Below are 26194 nucleotides of genomic sequence, written 5' to 3' on the forward strand. Positions count from 1 at the left end.
ATGAGTTAGTGACTGAACAATAACAACAAAAATACGTAAAACATAAAATTTATTTTAACCATTTTCCACTATACAATTTCACTTAAATACATTCACATTGTTCTATGATCGTTACCACCAAACATCTCTAGGACTTTTCCATTTTCCCAAATAGAAACTCTCTACCCCTCAACCCACCCCTGCCCCACCCCTGGCAACTATCATTCTAAATTTTTTCTCAATGAATTTGACTACTTGAGGTACCTCATATGAATGGAACCATACAGTGTTTGTCATTTTGTGACTTGCTTATTTCAATTAACATCTTCAAGTTTCCTCCATGTTATAGCAAGTGTCAAAATTTTCTAAGATGCAACAATATTCCACTGAATGTAGAGAACACATTTTCTTTATCCATTGATGGACACTTGGGTAGTTTCCACCTTTCAGCTATTGTAAACCACATATACTTTTATGATTCACATTCTATTTCATATTTTACTACTTTTAGCCTCATCTCTCTTACATAATTAAAATCTCCCTAAGGGAAGAAACCAGTTCTCCTTTCTTTATCCTGCATGGCAGGTAGGTAAGTGCTAAACATAGCCTGACCATTCAGTAAATACTCATTGATTGACTGACAGAAAAAGACTGCTGCATGCCAAATTCTGGAAAAATCTCCAGGCCCTAAATATTCCATCTGCCATTTGAATTACTGTTGGTCAACAAGACTGTAGTTGTTCAGTCACTAGGTCATGTCCGACTCTTTGTGACCCCATGGACTGCAGCACACCAGGCCTCCCTGTCCCTCACCATCTCCCGAAGTTTTCCCGTGTTTCATGTCCCAAGTTTCATGTCCATTGCATTGGTGATGCCATCCAGCCATCTCATCCTCTGATACCCTCTTCTCCTCTCCTCAATATTTCCTAGCAGCAGGGACTTTTGCAATGAGTCAACTGTTTGCATCTGGCTTAGACAGTCAATAAGATTACTAGATTTTAAAATACTATCCACACTGGGGCACCACTGAAACTCAGAATACTGCTACCAAACCCTGTTTCTCACAAAACTTCAAATGGGATAAGAGGAGAAACATCAAATTTTCTTAACACCCACAGCTTTATTTTAATCTGTTCTTCATAAAGCCTAGAGCAAGGTGATAAGCATGCAACTTCATGTTGTTTTATAAAGTCAGAGATTCCTCTGATTAAACCTAAAGGTAACTTTATTCAGTGAATAAAATAGATATGAATCAAATTCTCTGTGGGTAAAAAGGTAAGAAAATAACTATGTAAGTGATCCTGAGTAGACAAAGTATGCAACACAGGACATTGGGAAGAACAAGGGGAATTAATAAAGGATGTTGGATATCCTAGACCAGAATTCAGGAAACTTGGGTTTTCTCAGTCTTAAACATTGTCCTGGATCTCACTCAACCACTTTCTTTCTTCCACTGTAAAATAAGATTGTTAGATAAAGAACATATGACTTCTTTTCCTGCTTTCTACTTCTAAGGATCTGATGGAACTAGGCTGGGCTGGTGGTCCTGGGTGCTGAAGTCACACAGGCCCCCTGGGCAGGACAAATGTAGATCAATGGAATACAACAGAAAGCCCAGAAATAAACCCATGTACCCATGGTCAATTAATCTTCAACAAAGGAGGCAATAATACACAATGGAGAAAAGACAGTCTCACCAATAACTGGTGCTGGGAAAATTGGAAAATTTACCAGTTTTCCAATGTTAAAGAATGAAATTAGAATATTCTCTAAAACCATATATAAAAAATTAACTCAAAATAGATTAAAGACCTCAGTGTAAGACTGAATACTCTCAAAACAGAGCCATAACACTCTTTGACATAAATCACAGCAATATCTTTTTTGATCTACCTCCTAGACTAATGAAAATTAAAACAAAAATAAACAAATAGAACCTAAATAAATTTAAAAACTTTTGCAGAGCAAAGGAAACTGTAAACAAAATGAAAAGACAATCTACTGAATGGGAGAAAGTATCTGTAAATGAAAGGGCTGATGAGGGATTAATATTCAATAGACAAAAAGCTCAGGCAGCTCAATTAAAAAAAAAAAAAAGCCCACAACACAATCAAAAAAATGGTCAGAATAGCTAAATAGACATTTCTCTAAAGAAGACATTCAGTTCAGTTCAGTTGCTCAGTCATGTCCAACTCTTTGCGACCCCATGACTCGCAGCACGCCAGGCCTCCTTGTCCATCACCAACTCCCGGAGTTCACTCAGACTCACGTCCATCAAGTCAGTCATGCCATCCAGCCATCTCATCCTCTGTCGTCCCCTTCTCCTCCTGCCCCCAATCCCTCCCAGCATCAGAGACTTTTCCAATGAGTCAACTCTTCACATGAGGTGGCCAAAGTACTGGAGTTTCAGCTTTAGCATCAGTCCTTCCAAAGAAATCCCAGAGCTGATCTCCTTCAGAATGGACTGGTTGGATCTCCTTGCAGTCCAAGGGACTCTCAACAGTCTTCTCCAACACCACAGTTCAAAAGCATCAATTCTTCGGCACTCAGCTTTCTTCACAGTCCAACTCTCACATTCATACATGACCACTGGAAAAACCATAGCCTTGACTAGACGGACCTTTGTTGGCAAAGTAATGTCTTTGCTGTTTAATATGCTATCTAGGTTGGTCATAACTTTTCTTCCAAGGAGTAAGCGTCTTTTAATTTCATGGCTGCACTTAACATCTGCAGTGATTTTGGAGCCCCAAAATATAAAGTCTGACACTGTTTCCACTCTTTCCCCGTCTATTTCCCATGAAGTGATAGGACCAGATGCCATGATCTTCATTTTCTGAATGTTGAGCTTTAAGCCAACTTTTCCACTCTCCACTTTCACTTTCATCAAGAGGCTCTTTAGTTCCTCTTCACTTTCTGCTATAAGGGTGGTGTCATCTGCATATCTGAGGTTATTGATATTTCTCCCAGCAATCTTGATTCCAGCTTGTGCTTCTTCCAGCCCAGCATTTCTCATGATGTACTCTGCATATAAGTTAAATAAGCAGGGTGACAATATACTGCCTTGACGTACTCCTTTTCCTATTTGGAACCAGTCTGTTGTTCCATGTCCAGTTCTAACTGTTGCTTCCTGACCTGCATATAAGTTTCTTAAGAGGCAGGTCAGATGGTCTGGTATTCCCATCTCTTTCAGAATTTTCCACAGTTTATTGTGATCCACACAGTCAAAGGCTTTGGTATAGTCAATAAAGGAGAAATAGATGTTTTTCTGGAACTCTCTTGCTTTTTCCATGATCCAGCGGATGTTGGCAATCTGATCTCTGGTTCCTCTGCCTTTTCTAAAACCAGCTTGAACATCTGGAAGTTCACAGTTCACATATTGCTGAAGCCTGGCTTGGAGAATTTTGAGCATTACTTTACTAGCGTGTGAGATGAGTGCAATTATGCAGTAATTTGAGCACTCTTTGGCATTGCCTTTCTTTGGGATTGGAATGAAAACTGACCTTTTCCAGTCCTGTGGCCACTGCTGACTTTTCCAAATTTGCTGGCATATTGAGTATAGCACTTTCACAGCATCATCTTTGAGGATTTGAAATAGCTCCACTGGAATTCCATCACCTCCACTAGCTGTGTTCGTAGTGATGCTTTCTAAGGCCCACTTGACTTCACATTCCAGGATGTCTGGCTCTAGGTCAGTGATCACACCATCATGATTATCTGGGTCGTGAAGATCTTTTTTGTACAGTTCTTCTGTGTATTCTTGCCACCTCTTCTTAATATCTTCTGCTTCTGTTAGGTCCATACCATTTCTGTCTTTTATCGAGCCCATCTTTGCATGAAATGTTCCCTTGGTATCTCTAATTTTCCTGAGATCTCTAGTCTTTCGCATTCTGTTGTTTTCCTCTATTTCTTTGCATTGATCACTGAGGAAGGCTTTCTTATCTCTTCTTGCTATTCTTTGGAACTCTGCATTCAGATGCTTCTATCTTACCTTTTCTCCTTTGCTTTTCGCTTCTCTTCTTTTCACAGCTATTTGTAAGGCCTCCTCAGACAGCCATTTTGCTTTTTTGCGTTTCTTTTCCATGGGGATAGTTTTGATCCCTGTCTCCTGTACAATGTCACGAACCTCCATCCATAGTTCATTAGGCACTCTATCTATCAGATCTAGTCCTTTAAATCTATTTTTCACTTCTATTCAAAAAGCACATGAAAAGATAGTCAACACTGAGACTTCCTTGGTGGCCCAGTCCTTAAGACTCTGAGCTTTCAATGTAAGGGGACACATGTTCAACCCTTATTTGGGGAACTAAGACCTCACATGCCACACAGACAAAAAAAAAAGGTACTCAACATTGCTAATTATCATTGTTTTAATGGCTAAGTCATGTCCAACTCTTTTGCAACCCCATGGACTGTAGCCCACCAGGCTCCTCTGTCCGTGAGATTTCTCAGGTAAGAATACTGGAGTGGCTTGCCATTTCCTTCACCAGAGCATCTTCCTGGTCCAGGGATTGAACCTGCATCTCCTGTATTGGCAGACAGACTCTTTACCACTGAGCCACCAGGGAAGCCCTCACTAATTATTAGAGAAATGCAAATCCAAACCACAATAAGTTATCACTTCACATTGGTCAGAATGACCATAATAGAAAATTCTACAAACAGTAAATGCTGGAGAGGGTGTGGGTAAAAGGGAACCTTCCTATACCATTGGTGGGAATGCAAATTGCTACAACCACTATGGTGAACAATATAGAGGCTCCTTAAAAACTAAAGTTGCCATATGATCCAGCAATACCATTCCTGGGTATGTGTCTGGAGTAAAGAATAATTTAAAAAGACACATGCACCCCATTGTTCACTGCAGTAGTCGTTACAACAGCCAAGACATTGAAGCAACCTAAATGTCCATCAACAGATAAATGGATGAAGAAGGTGTGGTACATATTCAAGAACATTGCATGCATATTCAGTCACTCAGTTGTGTCTGACTCTTTGTGGCCCAATGGACTCTAGCCTGCCAGGCTCCTCTGTCCATGGGATTTCCCAGGCAAGAATACTGGAGTGGGTAGCCATTTCCTTCTCCAGGCAATCTTCCTGACCCAGGGATCAAACTTTGGTCTCCCTCATTGGCAAGTAGATTCTTTACCACTGGGCCATCTGGGAAGCCCCCAGTGGAATATCACTCAGCCATAAAAATGCTTATTGGTAATTTTTAATCTATGTGATTTTATGCCCTTGAATGGGCCCAAATTTATAGAATTTTTATGACAGTTCATATTATATCAAATTTTCTTTTCTGATGGTCACATTTGATTTGATTAGTGATGCTTATAATTGTTACACAGGACACCAGGATATTTATGAAGAGCTTAATTCTAAAACACATTTTTATTTGTTGAGTACAATATTTTCAGGTTGTGAAATCAAAGATGGATGAGGAAAAACTGGTTTTTAGAAATAAGAAGCACAAGTTGGAATCAAGATTGCTGGGAGAAATATCAATAACCTCAGATATGCAGATGACACCACCCTTCTGGCAGAAAGTGAAGAGGAACTAAAAAGCCTCTTGATGAAAGTGAAAGTGGAGAGTGAAAAGTTGGCTTAAAGCTCAACATTCAGAAAACGAAGATCTGAAGACAAAGATGGCATCCGGTCCCATCACTTCATGGGAAATAGATGGGGAAACAGTGGAAACAGTGTCAGACTCTATTTTTTTGAGCTCCAAAATCACTGCGGATGGTGACTGTAGCCATGAAATTAAAAGACGCTTACTTTTTTGCGTCTTTTATGTTATGACAAACCTAGATAGCATATTCAAAAGCAAAGACATTACTTTGCCAACAAAGGTTCGTCTTGTCAAGGCTATGGTTTTTCCTATGGTCATGTATGGATGTGAGAGTTGGACTGTGAAGATGGCTGAGCGCCGAAGAATTGATGCTTTTGAACTGTGGTGTTGGAGAAGAATCTTGAGAGTCCCTTGGACTGCAAGGAGATCCAACCAGTCCATTCTGAAGGAGATCAGCCCTGGGATTTTTTTTGGAAGGAATGATGCTAAAGCTGAAACTCCAGTACTTTGGCCACTTCATGCAAAGTGTTGACTCATTGGAAAAGACTCTGATGCTGGGAGGGATTGGGGGCAGGAAGAGAAGGGGACGACAGAGGATGAGATGGCTGGATGGCATCACTGACTCGATGGACGTGAGTCTGAGTGAACTCCGGGTGTTGGTGATGGACAGGGAGGCCTGGCGTGCTGCGATTCATGGGGTCGCAAAGAGTCGGACACGACTGAGCGACTGAACTGAACTGAACTGAACCTCTAATAAATAGGAAATAAATTTCCAAGGCAGATATTTTAAGATGCCTAAAAGTAAATTAAATTTTCTTATCATGAAAAATAATAGAAGTGTATGACATTGTTTTCGGATGTTCAAAAGACCCATGGGAGAGAGAAGAAGGTGGGTACTGCCCCTGGCAGAGAGCTTAGCAGCATGCACAACCAGAAGCTTGCCTGGACTCCAGAATCTCCTTTGGCAATTCATCACAACTCAACATTAGATGTCAACAAATATAGGGCATTTATAGAAATTAGTATGGGTCCTATCTGTCTAAGGGAATGGTTGATGTCACTCTTCATTGTCTACCGGGCATTTTTAAGGTATGAAGATAATAAAATATGTACTTTTAATTTGTTGTAGGCTAACTGATTAATGTACAATATTCCTTTGCCAGTAATGAGGCATCTTATTATTCCTGGATTGAGTGAGGTGGTATCCAGAGACTGATGCAACCTTAAGCTGGATGCACCAATAAGAGTTTTTTTTTTTTTTTAAGAGTACATGCCAGCATTCAAATCGAGCATGGTTATGCAGGTATAACTAGACAAGTACAACAATGAAAATTACTAAGAACATATCAACCTAAGACTATCTGGGGACATGATATTTGGCAAAATATTGCATTAGCCTGTGTTATAATTATAACCATCAAAAGATACTCACATAAGAACAAGTTACTTTAAAAAATATTAATAGTTGAATGGTTAGTGTATCAGATCCTCTAGCTCTCCTTGTCTCCTGCTGTTGGCCTTTGATGGGCCCCAACTGATGAAGCAACCCACTTCATGGAAGCACAACCCTTGGGCTTGTTGTGTGCCTCTGACCCTGACTCTGAATTTTGTTATTGCCAGTGAGATGTGAGACTCAGTGGGACCTGCCCACACCTGAATGACCCAGGACAATGGGAGATGCTGTTCATCGAAGGGGAGACTTTTACACAATGCTGGGAGATAGGAGCCAGTAGATAATCTCTCTTCTTGTCTCTGGACAAACTAAGCGACAGCAGTTCAAACAGCTTTATAAAGACCTTCTTTGAAGAGCAAGCAATCAGTTGCTCTTAGACACCAAGCAGTCTAAGTTAGGAAAAAACAATCACCCTGGGAATGGACCACCTTGTACCTGATTCCCCTTCTTCCCTGCCTCCTTCCTCTTTTCTATCATTTCTGCTTCCCTCAGTTCAGTTCAGTTCAGTCGTTCAGTTGTGTCCAATTCTTTGCGACCCCATGAACCGCAGCATGTCAGGCCTCCCTGTCCATCACCAACTCCCGGAGTCCACCCAAGCCCACGTCCATCGAGTCGGTGATGCCATCCAACTATCTCATCCTCTGTCGTCCCCTTCTCCTCTTGCCCTCAATCTTTCCCAGCATCAGGGTCTTTTTACTTTTCAAGAATTGTAAAACTTTCCTCCATTTACAATTTAACGATTTTATTTGTCTATCCATCAAACATGCTGGCCTTTTGGCAAACTGATAATATGTGAGTTGACAAGTGACCAGAAATTCACTAAATCATGATAAGCCTAAAGCTTCAGGGCACATGCAACTCCTATATGCTCTAGAAAAAGTCAGAGGATCCAAGATGGTTAGGACCCCAAATCACTTTACCTTAGTCTCTGTTCCTCTGAGCTAGTTTTTAGTGTTTTATCTTTTCTCTTTTGAAAATATTTAATCTTCTTCTCTTCTGAACTCAAGATAGTTAACATTGAGCACCATGTCAGTCATAGGTCAACTTTCAGCATTGTTCTTGTTCTGTTGATCAGTAGTGTCTGACTCTTTGTGATACCATGGACCACAGCATTCCAGGCTTCCCTGTCCTTCACTATCTCTCAGAGTTTGCTCAAACTTATGTCCATTGAGTCAATGATGCCATCTAACCATCTCATCCTCTGTTGCCACCTTCTCCTCCTGCCCTTAATCTTTCCAAGCATCAGGGTCTTTTCCAGTGAGTCAGTCCTTTTAGCATACTTAGACATATTAGAAAGCAGAAGGGTAAAATATAGAACTAAAAGAAGTTTTGGTATATATACATAATGGAATATTACTCAGCCATGAAAAGGTAATGCATTTGAGTCAGTTCTCATGAGATGGATGAACCTAGAACCTATTATATAAAGTGAAATGAGTCAGAAAGAGAAAGATAAATACCACATGCTAACACGTATATATGGAATCTAGAAAAATGGTACTGAAGAATTTATTTACAGGGCAACAGTGGAAAAACAGACATAGAGAATAGACCTATGGGCATGAGGAGAGGGGAGGAGAGGGTGAAATGTATAGAAAGAGTAACATGGACACTTACATTACCATATGTAAAATAGATAGCCAACGGGAATTTGCTGTATGTCTCAGGAAACTCAAACAGGGGTTCTGTATCAACCTAGAGGGGTGGGATGGGGAGGGAGATGGGAGGGAGTTTCAAAAGGTAGGGGACATATGTATATGTGTGGCTGATTCATATTGAGGTTTGACAGCAAACAGCAAAATTCTGTAAAGCAATTATCCTTCGATAAAAAATGAATAAATACATAAAACACACTTTAAATCAATGGACACATTAGACATTTACAGGAATAATATATGACTTTAAACATCAAAAGAAAACAAATGCTATTTTTTAAAAAGACTAAAACAAATGAAAGAGATTATAACTGATTCTTACCGGGTCCCAGTTTCCAGCGGCCCAGTGACAGCAAGGCTGCCCGCTGCAGGGTGTGGTGGAGGTGGGCCTTTCAGTCCAGTCACAGATGCCTGGACAAGTCACTCCTCTCTTCTGAACTCCGCCCCCACAGGAGCTGGAACACTGGTCCACAAGAGGAACAAGGTCAGGTGAAAATCACAAGGCATCATTTTCAGAGATAAAGGGTAGGGTCGTGGCCCTTTCCACTGTGTCTGCAGTGCGTGACACTGCACTGGGAAGATATGAATACTCAGTGGAGGCTGAGTAAATGTTTATTTAAAAAAATACTTGACAGTTCATCGCTAGTTCCATTCTCTGTATTTCAACCCATTCATCCCCCCAATAATTTAGTAAGAGGGTTTTTATTTTCCTTTTCAGTTCAGAAATTAAAAAAAAAAAAAAAGAATGTGTAAAATAAGTCTGCAACTTTTTTTTTACTATATTGTTAAGTTATAAAGATATATAAAGTTATAAAGATATAGATGTATATCATATAAAACATAAGTTCTCTCTAGAGCAGATATTCCCATGATTGCCAAATAAATTATTTCAAGAGGGGATAAAAAATCAGTTGGGTGAGCACTGGTTCAGTGTTAAATGAGATGAGGCCTAGCCTATCTCAGTACCTTACAAAGTTGATAACAACCAATAGGCCCAGCTGTGCTGTTGTGAGTCCCTCGGTCATGTCCGACTCTTTGTGACTCCATGGGCTGAGGCCCTCCAGGCTCCTTTGTCTATGCGGATTCTTCAGGCAAGAATACTGGAGTGGGTTGTCATGCCCTCCTTTAGAGGAACTTCCTGACCCTGGCCCAGCTGTATTTAGTCCAAATCTCAGTGGTTTTACCTGCTCACTGTAGCATGTTCCTAGTGTCTTCACAATCATGTGTATTTGGATGCTTTTCGCCAAAGTATGTAAAAATAAATTACAGACTGCCAAAAGAGCTATTATTCACTTTTAAATAAAGAACCCAAGACAGAAAAAGTCAATAGAATCATATTTTCTTTAAAATTTACTATTAATTTGTTATGCACACCGTTATTAAGAATATTAGTATCTCTATTGGGACCTGGAACGTCTGTGTCAAGTTCCTCACAATGGCCACTCAGTCAATTCAAAGACAGTGGTAAAACAAGCCCTAAGACCCAGCCCTCCCACCAGCAGGTGAGCACCAGTCCCCACCCTGCCAGGGTCCATAGCCAGCTGCACTGGAACCTGGCCTGACCCACCAGTGGGCCAACAACAGCTCCAAGATCCCCAGGCCATGCAACTAGCCACCATGGGAGGCACAGCCTAGGAATTAACCAGATCAGGAAGAGCCCCACCTACCAGAGCTCCCACAGTAGTCAGTTCCACCACAATAGAAGGGTCCATGCAGCCCACATGGGGTGTACCCTTAGAGCATACAGCTCAGGAGTGTGCCGCTGCCTCATTGGACATCTCCTACACAAGGCCACTTCTGCAAGACTGGGAAATGTGACCCACTTACCCAATAGGAATAAACAACACAGAGAATTAGGTGAAATTAGAAGCCAGAGGAATATGTTCCAAATGAAGGAACAAGACAAAAATCTGAGAAAAAGAACAGAACAAAGTGGAGGTAAACAATCTGCTTGATTAAGGAGTAGTAGTTGTGATTATATAGTAGTAGTAGTAGTGTTAGTCGCTTAGTTGTGTCCATCTCTTTGTGACCCCACAGACTATAGCCCACCAGGCTCCTCTGTTCATGGAGTTCTCCAGGCAAGAATACTGGAGTGGGTTGCCATTCCCTTCTCTAGAGGATCTTCCTGACCCAGGGATTGAACCCAGGTCTCATGCACTGCAGGCAGATTCTTTACATCTGAGCTACAGGGAAGGTAAAGATCATAAAAATGCTTAACATATTTAGGAGAAGAATAAATGAGTAAGGTGTGAATTTCAATAAAGAGTTAGAAAATATAAAGAAAGACCAGACAGAGGTGAAAAATACAATAACTGAAATAAAAAGTACATTAGAAAGAATCAGTAGTAGATTAGATATTACAGAAGAACATATCAGTGAGTTAGAAGAGTGGTGGAAATCACTCAAGCTGAATAGAAAAACAGAAAGAATTTTTTAGAGGCCTCAGAAGAAACCAATTCTGCCAACACCTTGATCTCAGACTTCCAGCTTCTATAACTCTGAGAAAAAATATTTTAGTTGTTTAGGCCAAAAAGCAATAACAGAAACAAAAACAGTGGTGAAGTAAGATTTAAAGAAATGAGACTGATACAGAAAATTCTGGGGATAAGGTGGGGGGGAATCAGAAGATGCTGAATAATTCAATATGTCAAATGGAAAGAATTCTGGTCGAGAAACCAAAATATAAAATCTAGGTGTTTTTATTCTGATTAGCGGTGACAGTCCTAATGGAGAGCACACTTCAGCAATAGAATTTTGTTCATCTCCTATTAAAATGGGACTCAGCCTTCTTTCCTCACTACATTAAGTTTTAGAATTAAATTTACCCATATTTGAAATGGTGATGTTGATAGGTTTTCTAAGGGTCTGGCGCATTGGCTGCAATGCTTACAAAATAAATTCAAGGTGACAAGTTTGATTCCTGGAAGAATATAATTCTAAAACATGTCAGGTTTTTGCTCACTAGAATAATTTTCTAAGCTATGTTGTTTCATTTTCCTGAGGTTTATAGAAGAAAATTAAGATAATTCACCAAAACTCTTTGAAAAATACTTTTGAGTACTTTGAAAAGCACATTGAAAAATCTTGGCGTTTTGAAAAATCTTTAATTATGGCATGGTAACAATAAGCTGGAATCAAGATTGCCGGGAGAAATATCAATAACCTCAGATATGCAGATGACACCACCCTTATGGCAGAAAGTGAAGAGGAACTAAAAAGCCTCTTGATGAAGGTGAAAGAGGAGAGTGAAAAAGTTGGCTTAAAACTTAACATTCAGAAAACGAAGATCATGGCATCTGGTCCTATCACTTCATGGGAAATAGATGGGGAAAGAGTGGAAACAGTGTCAGACTTTACTTTTTGGGGCTCCAAAATCACTGCAGATGGTGACTGCAGCCATGAAATTAAAAGACGCTTACTCCTTGGAAGAAAAGTTATGACCTAGATAGCATATTCAAAAGCAGAGACATTACTTTGCCAACAAAGGTCCATCTAGTCAAGGCTATGGTTTTTCCAGTAGTTATGTATGGATGTGAGAGTTGGACTGTGAAGAAAGCTGAGCACCGAAGAATTGATGCTTTTGAACTGTGGTGTTGGAGAAGACTCTTGAGAGTCCCTTGGACTGCAAGGAGATCCAACCAGTCCATTCTGAAGGAGATCAGCCCTGGGATTTCTTTGGAAGGACTGATGCTAAAGCTGAAACTCCAGTACTTTGGCCACCTCATGTGAAGAGTTGACTCATTGGAAAAGACTCTGATGCTGGGAGGGATTGGGGGCAGGAGGAGAAGGGGACAACAGAGGATGAGATGGCTGGATGGCATCACTGACTCGATGGACGTGAGTCTGAGTGAACTCCAGGAGTTGGTGATGGACAGGGAGGCCTGGCGTGCTGCGATTCATGGGGTCGCAGAGTCGGACACGACTGAGCAACTGAACTGAACAATAACAAAGCAGTCATGATTGCCAATATCATGCCTATCACATCAGGCACTGTGTGTGTGGTGGTAACCATAGAAAACAGGGAAATTATACACAATTAAACTTTCTATTCAATAAAAGAACTAATCTATTGCTTTCCCAGCATTCCAACTTTGAGAGTCAACATCGATCTTTTCCCACTTATTCACTGCTTTTAACCCTATATGAGGAGGGAAGGACAGGAACCCCACATTTGGGATCCTATTGTATACCTGTATGTGTGTGCATACAGACACAGGGCTACCTGGCCAAGTAATCTCCAGGAAGGGGCAAGTGGTCCTCAAAGTGTGGTCCCCAGAGCAACAACTTCAGTTTCATCCGGGTACTTGTTAGAAATGCAAAACTTCAGGCCCTACCCCAGACTTCTGAATTGGACACCATGGGGATGGGGTTCAGACATCTGTGTGCTGATGAACCCTCCAAGTGATCCTGAAGCATGCTAAAGTTTGAAAACTGGTGAGGGACATTCTCACGGTTGAAAAGTATTTTCCATGGCAAGCAGTTTAGGCTGGGTGACACTCGCCAGGGCCCCAGAATATTCCAATGAAGGCATCCATTAGATACTATGCATATACAGAGCAGCATCATGAGGGCTCAGGAAAAGCACCTAAAGGTGCTCAGTCCCTAAACAGTTCCCCGACATTTCTGGGGAAATGTCCAACCAACTTCAGTATTTTCTATCCTTACTGTTCCCTCTGAGGAAAGTCTTCCAACTGTGTGGTTTGCTCAGAACAGAGCAATTTATAAAGAAGGGCGTTGGGAGGTCTTCAGGAAACAGGCTCATGATTGATGCTCCTTGGAAGAGGAAGTATACAGAATACATCTTTTTCACAACCAGAGAGCAGATACAATTGGTCATCTTGGATAACTTGCAATTGCAATTTCTCTGACAAGGCTGTCTAAGCTCCTCTACAAATTCCAGGATCCTGGAAGCTGTCACCAGGAAAACCCAATGGACTGTAGGAATGTAGCCTGGTGGGCTACAGTCCAAAGGGTCACAAAGAGTTGGACACAACTGAGCGACTAAGCACATCACCAGGCTCAGCAAACATGGAAAGCTGAGAGACCTAAGTCCAGAGTCTAGGAGTGGCAGGCACTTTATGTCTCAAAGCGAGACAGGGAAGGAGGTGAAAGAGAAGGCGGTGGTGGTTGTTGCCCCCAGGAAACACCAGGAGCCTCAGGAACCAGCATGACCACTTGATCCAACGGGCAATAAGAAGCTAGAGGGGGTTCAGTCTTCCAGGGTTGGACACTAACTCTGTATCCCACACTGGTTTTCTGTCTTGCCTTTTCTAGCATGTAAAGTTATTGACTTACTCTCCTTAGTTCTCTCTTTGCTCCATGTCTATTCAGCTAAATTCTACAGTAACAAGAGTATAGGAATCAGAGTCAAACTGAAGCTTGAATTAATACTCCACCATGTATTTTCTAGTTGTGTAAGCTTCTTAATCTCTGAGTCTCAATTAAATTCTTTCTTTATCTATAAAATGGAATCAGTAAGGCCTACTACCATCCAGGTTGTTACAAGAATTAAAACAAGTACTGCAGGTAAAATGCCCAGTGCATGGCCACACTCAAAGCACTCTGGGTTCTTTCTTTCCCTCTTATTTCTACCATAGTATAGTTGGGAGTATTTTCTTTTTTACTGAAGCCAGTAGGGAAATGAAATCATTATATTTCACCAAAAAACAGTAACTTGGTTTCACATACTGAAGTAGGACAAAGATGAAGCAGAGTCCCACCCCTTGCAACACAGGATGGAGACACACACCCACACCCACACACACACACACACACACACCCCTCTTTTTATTTGTGTAAACAAGGATCTGGGCATTTGAGAGGTAGGACTCTGAAATCATACTGTGTGGAAAGGATCTGACCATTATTCCCAGCCTAAGAGGGACATGTGATGATCTGTCCCAAATGCTGCTCATCAAGGTGGTTCATGTACGACTCCCCAGAGGGACCCCAATTCCCGAGTATACCCACTGAGACTAGGTCATAATAAAACATTGAACAGTCACAGTTTAAACCACACAACACAGCCTTCAAATTGTTGGGCCTGTCCAGCCTCCCCACCTGTAACTGAGCAGGACCCTAAGGGGCCCTCCCAGCACAGCCTCTCCCACACCACATCCTTCACCCACCTCTTGTTTATAGAAAAACTTTAGCCTCCTTGGCCTCCCCCAATTTCCAAAGTGTAAATTTAATCATGATGTGAGGAAATGCAGAAAAGAAAACAAGAAAGACCAAAATAATAATAATAATAATAATATTGGGCTGGCCATTAAACAAAGTCAAAGACCTTTAGTTCCTTCTCAAGGGCTACAGATAATAATCTGAGCCATGTCCTTTGAGCTGTTTTATAGATATTGAAACCCCTATCAGGTGGAAGAAGTTAACTATATGCTACCCACAAGCATGTAGACCCAAGACAGGTTGGACCCAGAAGGCTGATGATGTTGACTCCTGATTATCTCACCATCAACCAATCCAAAGAATGCCACAAGCTGATGACATCCCCTACCAGCACCCCGCCCCCCCCCCCAACCCCATTCTGATTTTAAAAACCTTATCCCGGAAGCCTTCGAGCAATTCAAGCCTTTTAAACACTAACTACCTGGACTCCTTGCTTGGAACGCTAGCTACAATAAATGCTACACTTTGCCTCACCACCACCTTGTGTCAATAGATTGGCTTTACTGTGTATGGGCAAGGGACCCACCTGTGGATCAGGAGCACACCCAGTGTAAGGTGTGAATGGAAGGAGGCCAGCCGCTGGCTTGATGAGGCCAGCCACTGGTCTGAGGCACGTGTGGTCTTCCCTGAACTCACCAGGTAACACAGAAATTCATGTTTTCCCAGTTGTGTAGATGGTGCACTAGGCACAGTACCTGGCTCCAGGGCTCCACCTGCCACTCCTCGCAGGGCTCCAGGTTACAGCTCGTGGTCAGTGGAGGAGGAAGTCCGGCCAGGAACCGGCAGTGAAATGGCCTCAGGCTCCGGTGATCCCGGCTGTCCACACACTGAATCTCCCGGATCTGGAAGCCCCCGCTGCAGTTTCTGGAGCACTGTATGGAGAGTGAGAGAAAAGGGGACACCTGAGTTCTTGGCATCAGGCTGTCCATGCCCAGATATCCAGGGGTTTCACAAAGGATCACAAAGTTCCCAGCTTCTAGTTCCCAGCTTCTAGAGAGGTTGGTGACCTGTCTTTCCTCGCACGCCGTGGAGAGAAGAGTCACTCTAGCAGCTCCCCAAGGTGGGGCTCCCTGTGTTAGAAAATGCAGATGTGGAAGTGTAAGAACCGGGTGACAAATCCAGTTCTGTCACAGACTCACTGTGAGCCCTTGGACGAGCTGCAGAAATGCTCTGAGCCTCAGCTGTCATGTCTGTAAACTGGGGCAACAACTGTTATACTGGGCTGTCCTGAAGATTATGCGAGGGTGGGCTTGGGTGACGCAGGCGCAGCTGTTCCTTAGGATGTCTGTGTTCATTGGAGGTAAATGCAACCACCCATGAGGGGAGCTCTCTGCCAAGACACCCAATTACCTCTCAGAATCCTGCCGAAAACCTGCTTCCTCCCTGACTCTGGACACAGGATTGGTTACCCCTTTTTAAGGAAAACAAAGTGAATAACTGCTCAGTGGTTTCATCTAGGGAGTGGGCGAACCCTGTCCTTGGCCCCACTGCCAGGCTTCCCTGTACATCACCATCACCCACCATCTTTCCTCCTAAGGCCACCATCACATACCTCCATCACCAAGGATGTTCTCAACGCATGCCCAGTGCAAGCCCTTAAGAGGTCCTCCCCACTCCCCTGCCCATGCCCACACCTTGTGCAGCAGCCCCTGCCCTCTGATCCCAGTAAAGGACACTGTTCACCAGCAGGCTGCTGATTTCCTGAAGCTCACAAAAAACACGGCTGCCCCTGAGTCACCTACATTTTTGTGGCATATTCAGGATGACTTCTTTGGTTTACAAAGACCTCTTGGACTTTGGAAGCTCTGTCCATCCTTCATCTAGGTAGATTTTATTCAATCATAACTCGAGCTTCCAAGACTTGATCTTCAGTCTATACAGAATGCTTTCATTATCAGTTTCCCTTCAGCTCATCTTGAACGTGTACCTTAGTCTCTCAAGGCCAGTCCTGGCTTGTCTTGTCACTGCCCACTTCCAGGTGGGAACCCAAGGTAGGTGGCATGGAGGCTGAGCCCTGAGCTCCTCAGCCCCTCTCCCCTGGATTCTCTGTGGATTAATAATATGTCCTGTGGTCCTTATGTCCTGAATCTTCCTTCCTCCATCCTTTGCTTTACCCACTACTGCTCTTCCTTTAGACTTGGCTTAAATGTCACGTCCTCTGTGAAGTCATCCTTGAATACCTTCTCCAAAGGATATCTATTTCTTTTATTATTCATCTCAAATCCTTCTCTGTTTCCATTGCAAGAACTTGAAATGTGAAACAACTTCTATTTATTCTGTCCATCTTTTCTGTTAGACTGTTTCACTGCCCTGAAGCTGGAAACCCATCTGTCTTGGTCACCACTGTGTCTTGAGCATCCAGCATGGGGCCAGGCACGGCACAGATGCTCCTCACAGCCTGTGGAATGACTATATAAATTCTGAGAAAAGGGAAGTTGGGGATTTCCAGTGGGCCAAAGAGCTCTGTGGTTACCATGGGGATAAAGAACATCCTTCTGCACCCTCTCAATCCTTCCATCAGTGATCTCATTACATCTTGGCTGAGAAAATACACCGCCACCAAAGCCCACTGCTGTAAGGTATGCTTTCATCTGGCCCCTTCTCTACTCGGTAAAATACCATGTTCCCTTTTTGGCTACGGTGGAATAGTCATAATTGTAGTGTTGTGGATGGTAAAAGAAAACTTCTCAGAACCTTTCATTAGAGGTACCTCCCAAAATACTGATCCCCCTTTCTTTGCCATTTGGCAGATAGTGCAAGTCACCTGAATGCAAAACTTGTGTTGTAGCATGGCAGATGCAGGCCCATGTGACAAGGGGGCAGATGGACGCTCTAATGCCTCCGTAAATCAAGTGTATTTAGCTTCTCAGAAATAAGCAACACTTGCCAGACAGCCCCCCAAAAGCAAATTCAAAACTTCATTTGCTTGCCATGCTGTAAGTACAGAGAACAAAATAACTGCCAGTTTAAAATCAGCCACAGAACAAACACCAGAAAATTTTACACAAAGCAGCCCTTTGTGTGACAGATTTCCAGGAAATAACCCACGGTTAAGACAAGAGGGCTCTTTATTAGGGATAGGAATTTTACAAGACATAGTGTACAATGGGGGTTTATTTTCTTATTTTTCATTTGTTGCTACAACCTGTTATTCCTAGAGTTTTCACATTAGCATTACCCTTTTGTCAAAGAGTGCATTCATTCACATTCAGTGGGAAATGAAGTTGATTAATATGTTGAAGTAAATATTAAGGGAAGGCACTCACTAAATCTGTGACTTTTCTATTTCATTTTCAGAAGATCCTCTGATTTAGTTAGCAGGAGGGAAGTGGCAGGGCATTAAATCACTCTACTTTGAAAACTGCTCTGCCTTGGTGTGTCGAATGCCAATTACTATATTCATTTTCTTATTGCCCTAAAGGAGGGCTATTTATATTCCTGGTTTCCTAACCGGGAGCCTGTGGACCTGACTGAGGACAGGAGCCCGCCTAAGGAGAATAGAAGGACTGGTTAATGCCCACGTGAGACCGAACAGGTCTAACCATCTTCTGGTTCCCACGCCAGTCTGTTTAACTGATGTGATAGGCAAACCAGACTGAGTTAGAATGAAGACTCCTCTTAGCTTACAGGAGCCACTGGCAGAGAGAAAGATGACAGACTCACAACCATTCTTCCTTGTGTCGTTTCTGATTTATGGAGCCATCCTGATACACGTTCCATGTTGGACTCCTACCTAGTGTTCAAATGAGTATAGTGAAATTAACCAACCTGGAATTAGGAGTCAGTAGACTGCATTCAAGTATCACCCTGACACCAAGTGGCTTTGTGACTGTACCTCTATAAGCCTCTGTTTTCTCCATCAGCATTAAAAAGAAAATAAATTGGATGATTAAACTCTTCCATATTCTAGAGTGATATAAGTGTATGGGATCATTGGACTTGTATTATGCTTTGGTTTCAGAATACTTTCTTGCTTTCCAGAAGTACTAAGCAAGGACATGGAAATAATTCTTTTTTGCTCCTTTCCTAATACGAAACAGATTCATAAGACTCTTAAGATCATTCAGAAATAATTCATTCCAAAAATTCTATTTTGAACAGCACCAAAAGTCATTCATCTGTCTACTCCCCCACGCCATCCCCACTTCACTTCCTCTTTGCTATTAGGCACTTATCTATATGCCAGCTTCTGTATGCCAATCTAGCAGAAGGAAAAAGTCATGCAATGAATAAGTGAGAAAAGAACAGCAAGTATAACAGTCATAAATTATAACAGTCAATTATAACAGTCATAAAGATGATATGTCATAAGTTGTTCATGATCCAGTGAAGGAACAAAGGAGGAGGTGGTTGATTTTACTCGAAGAAGGAAAGGCTTGAAGGGAGAAGCCAAACCTTGAACTGTATCATGCAACATGGGTAAATGCTCACTCAGCTGGCAAACAGTGTGGGGGACATTCAAGGTGGAAAGAATGACATATGCAAGTGGAGTGAAGCAACAAGGCTTGTTTGGGAACATGTCCATCAGAATGCTAGAGTGGAGGGTACGGATGGAGAAAGAGAGATGGGAAGGGGCCATGATAAAGGATCTCATGGTTTGAACATCACTCCTCAGCTGAAGTGGTCTTGGGTTCATGCTTTCTGTGAGTCTAAAGGCTTTCTTTAATTGCTGTTCTTTTCTCACTTAGGGATTCCATTAATCTAAAGCACCTGGGGCTTCCAAGAGCAGGTAATAGGTTAGACATACAGTAAATAATACCAAAAGAAAATACATGCAGTGATTTTGAGTGTATTATTTTCCTTCTGGCTGGTCAATTTTTGCTTTCTGGGCACAGAAGCTCCCCTATAACATACAATTCTCTGTTATGAAATTTTACACTTTGGGCTTCAATATGTTTCTGGGAACATGTTATATATGAAAGTCTGTACTTAGGGGCTCTTTCCCTATATTATTCATTTGTAAAAGTTCAGATCCAAAAAAAAATGTAGCACTGAATATTATGAAACTCAAGGTCATAAGAAAAGGTTGCCACTTTTATTTTCCAAAAAATGTGACAGATAATAAAGTCAGCTACTGTTAAAATAAAATTGCAACACTGCCTAGGTGGGGAGACAGATCATTCCAAGAAAATGTAAAAATCTTTGATTCATTTCAGAAATAATCAAAATCTGTTAGACTGAACTATGAGATGTTATTATCATTCTGAGAGAGATAATAAAGAGGTTGTTAAATCACCAGTTTACAAAACTGCCGGAGGTACAGTCAAAATGTTCAGTCAGGAAGTGTGTGATGATGCATAACTTTGGTGTCAAACCCAACTGAAGGTTTTTTAAGCTCATCTTTGTCACTTATTGCATTTCTTTCAGCACAAGAATCAAAGAATCAGTTTTTTTTCCTTAGACAAATTTTAATGCTCTGAAATTGGCATGTGTCTTAAACTGACATGCATATTTATTATGCAGTGTTTCCTTCTTTCTGAAAAGCTGCCATTACATTGATGAGTGTTCCCCCAGTTGATGGTTTTTCAGAATTGAGAGTATCAGTACCAACTGATAATGTGCTAGTGATTTAAACCCTCTAAGCCTTCATTTCCTCAGTGGGAATTATAAAGAAGGTCCTTTATTGGATGAAAATAAAATTGTTCATCTAAAATTCTTGTGCAGTGTCAGGCATGAGTGCCAGGACACAAGGTCGGTCAAGTCTGCCAAAGTTCATGGAGGACCTGACTGCCTAGTACTGGGGAGCGGAGCCCTGAGGGATTGACAGGACTTACTCCACTGCCTCCTGTCCACAGTCCCCTGCCCCAAGTCCAGGAAGCCAGAAGTCAATAAACACCTGAGAACTACTCCTAGCCTTTACCCAGAGCTCAAAGTTGGCCCAAGGCTTTATCTGAACAGTCTTTTACCATTTACAAAGTGGTTTCACGAACACTCTTTGACTTGTACAACTTTATGAAGTTGGTAGAGGCCACATGATGTAGTTCATTTCCCAGAGGTGAGAAAACTAAAGCTCCCAAGAGGCTGGAAGAAAGGATTAGCACCCTATGCTGGTGACAGAGTGTGTGTGCCAGTGTGCTAAGTCACTTCAGTCGTGTCTGACTCTTCGTGACCCCGTGGACTGTAGCCTGCTAGGCTCCTCCATCCACGGGATTCTCCAGGCAAGAATACTGGAGTGGGTTGCCGTGCCCTCCTCCAGGGGAATCTTTCCAACCAAGGGACTGAACCCGGGTCTCCTGCATTGCAGGCAGATTCTTTACCATCTGAGCTGCCAGGGAAGCCCTTGGTGACAGAGTGGGGCTGCCAACCCAGACATGTCTAATCCCAGGCCCGGGGCTGCTTCTAGGATTCAATTCTGTAGAACTCTGCTTTCTCCAGTGTGCCTCTGGGACAAACCTAAAGACCATTACCTTAACTTTGTTTCAGATAGATCAATGCATGAAGAAGAAGCAAGCCATTCCAAAAACAACTTCTGGACTTTGTAAAGGAAGAGATCTTAATACACAGGCTCACTGTACTGTCACAAATATGAGAAAATGTCCACAGCAGTTGTATCAGGACTTCATCAAGGAGATGAATGGTGCGGGAGACAGAAGGCTGTAAAACAGCTACAATTCAGACTGCACACACAGCAGTGGGGAGTTTCTGGTGAGTAATCTGGGGAACCTCAGGTGTGATCCCTGTGGCTTCAGGTGAGGCTGTGGCATACCCTTAGTCCTGTGAGATTAAAGTGTCTCTGGATCTGGGCTTGTGGTTGGTGGGATAATGCAGAAAGACTCAAGATCAAATTAGAATTCGTCCCTCTGAGAAAGTGTTTGTGAAAAGGAAAACCATCAAGTTGGCAGAATCTAAACCCTCTGGATGGGCCTCCCTGGTGGCTCAGATGGTAAAGAATCCACCTGCTAATGTGGGAGATACGTGTTTGAGCCCTGGGTCAGGAAGATCCCCTGGAGAAGGAAATGGCAACCCACTCCAGTGTTCTTGCCTGGGAAATCCCATGGACAGAGGAGCCTGGTGGGCTACAGTCCATGGGGTCACTAAGAGTCTGATAAGACTTAGCAACTAAAACGACAAAAACAACAAACTCTGGATATTTAAAGGTAAAAGCAGGGGTATGTTTTCCTACTCTAGGTTTGGAGGTCTGCCTCTGAGTAAGTTTAAGAGTCCCAGCAGAACAGTGAAACTAAGATGCCCTTCAGATCTTTCCCAGTACATGATTTAGACTTCAGACACCCAAACGGACTGGTTAATAATGTGGCAGTCAAAAAGCTGCCAAAATTTAGTGTCATTCAGTTACCAAAGTCTAAGATAAAATTTAAATCAACATCTCTAGGAAAAACGGAAGTCCCGCATTAAATATTCCTAATGGTAGAAAAAAACAGATGTCAGGGCAATTGACTTTCAGTAGTTAAATGGAGTCTTTGACATAAGGTTTGTCTATCATCCTGAGAGAGGAGATAGGATAGTATTGACAGGAATGGAGTAACTTTGAGGATTTGAGTTTAAATATGGTGGTCGCCACATTCCGGCAGAACTTGGTGATGTGTCCAAGATAGCTTGGAGTGGTACAGGGGTTAATAAGTATATCAGCAAGCCTCCTGGCCATGACAGAGAAGAGACCCAGAGGCTGACAGGGCAGGGATGAGCTGCCAGAGCAGGGCTTACTTTAGGGGGTCTGACACCACCAAGAGCTACTGGCTCTCCCATTCCGGTTTTATATCAGCTAGAATTCCTGGAAGTTTACACTGGATTGACCTTTTTAAAAGTGTGAGCTATTTCACACATCTGTCCTTTTTATGAGCCATGTAATTTCCAAGGAAAGGATTAGTCCCAGTGATGGGAAAGTGGAACTTTAGGACTTGGTCAACATTTGGCAAGGTCAGGGACAGAAATGTTTCTTGAAATTTTTCTGGATAGGAAGAGAATTTGTAGCCAGGCATTTGGTCCCTTTTGGAATTTGTTATGAGTTGGAAGAGAAAAAAAATGCAGAACCAGCATTCATTCCTTAAAGAAAAACGGTATGAGAACAGAAGAAAGGCAGGTTGGCAGGAATCAAAGAAATGTGTGGTGATTTTCTCAGGGAGTAGCCATACTTTCTCTCTCTAGCCAAAGATCAGAGCCTTTCTTTGGGAAAGGGGACCTATTGCAGATTAATGACAGTGCCTGCTCCTGTCTGTCAGGTAAGTCTGCCAGGAGAACCAGAGACGGCCAGTGAGACACCTCATGGTCCTGCTTGTCTGGGGACCTGAGTTTTCCACGAGATGAGAGTGCTAACAGATGCCAGCCTCCCCAAACTTCTGGGCAGCTCTTTCTCCTTCTGTATTAAGGCCATCAAGGGAAACTGGCTCCTCAGAGAGAAGACAGGTGCCTACAAGGTGTCTTGGTGTGAGGGGGTATGGGGGGTGTGCATGGCAACGAGGATGTACGCACAGCTCACACCTCTGCACCCCTCCTGCCAAGTGGCTCTGAACTCCACCTCGACCAGTGACTCTATGATCTGGGTGCATCTGTATCCCCCAGGGGTTGGTTCAGCCCTATCATGGTGACAGGCAGTCTGGGCCTGATTGCTGCCCAGAAAAACCAAGGCCGACCAATCCTAAGACCTGACAAAGACTTTCACCAGGGACTATGCAGGCAGCACAGAGAAATAAGTAACCACTCTAGGTTAGCAAGGACAGGAACATCACACTTCAAAGAAATCAATATAGGAAAGACGCTTTTAAAGACCAAGCTTTGATGTTTCAGCTTTCTTTTCATTTTGAGTCTGGCAGATTCCATGCTTTGTGAACAGCTGCTGAACCATGATTTAATTATACATGTGCTCATGTATCATTATTAATTATAACGTTAAGTTTAAGCAATTTAGAAATAGTGTCACAGGCTGGACAAGCAAATTAAAGTACACAAATTTAACTTTCTTTCTCAGTTTATCCGGTAAGGGAGGACAGGTGGATAAAAACACGCGGGCTAATGAAAACTCCGTGCTTGCTCTAAGGCTATTGTGTAGCTGAAAGTAGGCTTATGACAATGCCTGTGGTTCACTCATCTGCCAGTTTGTCACAGAAAAGGGCAGAAGGGAGGCAGGAAGCGAAGCAGGAAAGCTGCTATAGCAAATGGCTCTGGTGTAAGTCCCTCTGCCCCCACCCCCCGAAACACGGCTGAGCTGATCAATTACCTTGCTCCAGTTTCCCACTTTCCAGCCAGCGCAGGGACGGAGGTGGCACCTCTTGGCCGGGTCTGGCCTCTGCAGGGTGGCGCAGTCGGAATCCACGTGGGTGCTGCACTGCACGCTCCGCCGGTAGGTCCCCAGCCCGCACGTGGTGGAGCACTGCCCGGGAGGAGGGAGAGATGACAGAGGCTCAGGGCTGCTTCCTCACATACACCCCACCCCACCCCACCCCACCCTGGAGGCAGGGGTGCTCCATCTTGGCTACTCACTAAACCTGCCTGCAGAGCTTCAGAAACTTACCAGCACTGGGGCTCCAGCCACAAACAATCTGAATGGCTGAGGGTAGGGCTCAGGCAGGAGTAGTTAAAAAAACAGGTGATTCTAATAAGCAGCCAGGGTTGAGAATCCCTAATTTCTATGTGGGAGGAAAACCCAGTGCAAAAGGAAATTTGCTTCCCTTAAAGAATATCCTGGCTGGAAGGTCTATGGAATGACTACGAGCTACAGGCACACTGCTGCATTTCATCAATGCTGTTCATGGAAAGGGAAGAGTAGAAACTAGCCTAGGTCAACAGTTTTTTCAACTGGCTCATTTATGGAGGTAAATGGGCTTCCCTGGTGGCTCAGTGGTAAAGAATCAGCTGGGCAACACAGGAGAGCTGGCTTCGATCCCTGGGTCAAGAAGGTCCCCTGAAGAAAGAAATGGCAACCCACTGTAGTATTCCTACCTGGAAAATCCCACGGATGGAGGAGCCTGGTGGACTACAGTCCATAGGGTCACAAAGAGTCAGACACAACTGAGCAACTGAGCACTGTATTATGTGTATATATATACTAGTGAGCCACCAGGGAAGTACATTTATCTCCATAAATGAGCCAGTTGAAAAAACTGTTGACCTAGGCTATTTTCTACTCTTCTCTTTCCATGAACAGCATTGATGAAATGCAGCAGTGTGCCTGTAGCTCATAGTCATTCCACACACCTATGTGTGTGTGTGTGTGTGTGTACACACACATAATACATATATACACATAATACATATATCCACATATACATAATACATATAACACATAGTACACATAATACATATATATATATATATAAAATATGAAAGTGAAAGTCACTCAGTCATGTTTGACACTTTGTGACCCCATGGACTATACAGTCCACAGAATTCTCCAGGCCAGTCTTTCCCTTCTCCAGGGGATCCTCCCAACCCAGGGATTGAATCCAATTCTCCCACATGGCAGGCAGATTCTTTAAGAGCTGAGCCACCAGGGAAACCCAAGAATACTGGAATGGGTAGCCTATCCCTTCTCCAGGGTATCTTCCTGAGCCAGGAATGAAACCGGGGTCTCCTACATTGCAGGCAGATCCTTAACCAGCTGGGCTACCAGAAAGCCCAAATATATATTATATATTAGAGATAATAACAGCTGAAGTGCATATTCTCATCGCACTAGTGGCCCCACTGTTCACACCCATGCTATTTGCAATGGACTTCACAGCTCCTCTCATCAAATGATAGAATGCATTTCCCCAGCTGTTGAATCAGGACTGTTCTTGCACTTTTCTTTTTCCAGGAAATTGCAGTGGATGATGCTGTGTAAGTTCTTAAGAAATCTTGCTTGTTTCAGTTCTCTCTCTTAGACCCTTGTCTCTGCCATGAAAATAAAACTGGCTAACCTACTGGAGGATGAGAGATCATGTGAAATCAAGCTGGGTGACCCAGTACTCTTGCCTGGAAAATCCCATGGACGGAGGAGCCTGGTAGGCTGTAGTCCATGGGGTCGCAAAGAGTTGGACACGACTGAGCGACTTCACTTTCACTTTTCACTTTCATGCACTGGAGAAGGAAATGGCAACCCACTCCAGTGTTCTTGCCTGGAGAATCCCAGGGATGGCAGAGCATGGTGGGCTGCCGTCTATGGGGTCGCACAGAGTTGGACACAGCTGAAGCGACTTAGCAGCAGCAACAGCAAACCCAGCTGAGGCCATCCCAGACCAGCCAGCCTTCAGCCAACCCTTCACCAGATGCATGACAAGCCAAGCTGAGATCAGCTAAGCTCAGCCTAGGTCAGAAGACACTTCCAGCAACCCACTGACTCATGGACAAAAATGAATGTTTACTGAGGTTTTATGGTTGAATGTTATATAGCACTATTGTAATAGACAATGGATACAACTACACAAC

General features: G+C 42.9%; 1 protein-coding gene across 12 annotated transcripts in view; it reads right to left on the bottom strand.

Annotated features, from left to right (window-relative positions):
- Positions 1–26194, bottom strand: part of ADAMTS12 (ADAM metallopeptidase with thrombospondin type 1 motif 12) — a 395312-nt gene that overhangs the window by 20429 nt on the left and 348689 nt on the right. For all 12 annotated transcript variants that reach the window (XM_086361321.1, XM_086361330.1, XM_086361323.1 and 9 more), the window contains 3 exons: positions 24006–24158; positions 15529–15705; positions 8976–9116 (listed from right to left, as the gene is read on the bottom strand). In XM_086361321.1, coding sequence (XP_086217447.1) covers positions 8976–9116; positions 15529–15705; positions 24006–24158 — 471 coding nt within the window. The remainder of the gene's footprint in view (positions 1–8975; positions 9117–15528; positions 15706–24005; positions 24159–26194) is intronic.

The sequence above is a fragment of the Bos grunniens genome, chromosome 20 (genome assembly GCF_055505025.1).
Source record: "Bos grunniens cultivar Pamir isolate PY7600 chromosome 20, Bosgru_T2T1.0, whole genome shotgun sequence".
Classification (NCBI taxonomy): domain Eukaryota; kingdom Metazoa; phylum Chordata; class Mammalia; order Artiodactyla; family Bovidae; genus Bos; species Bos grunniens.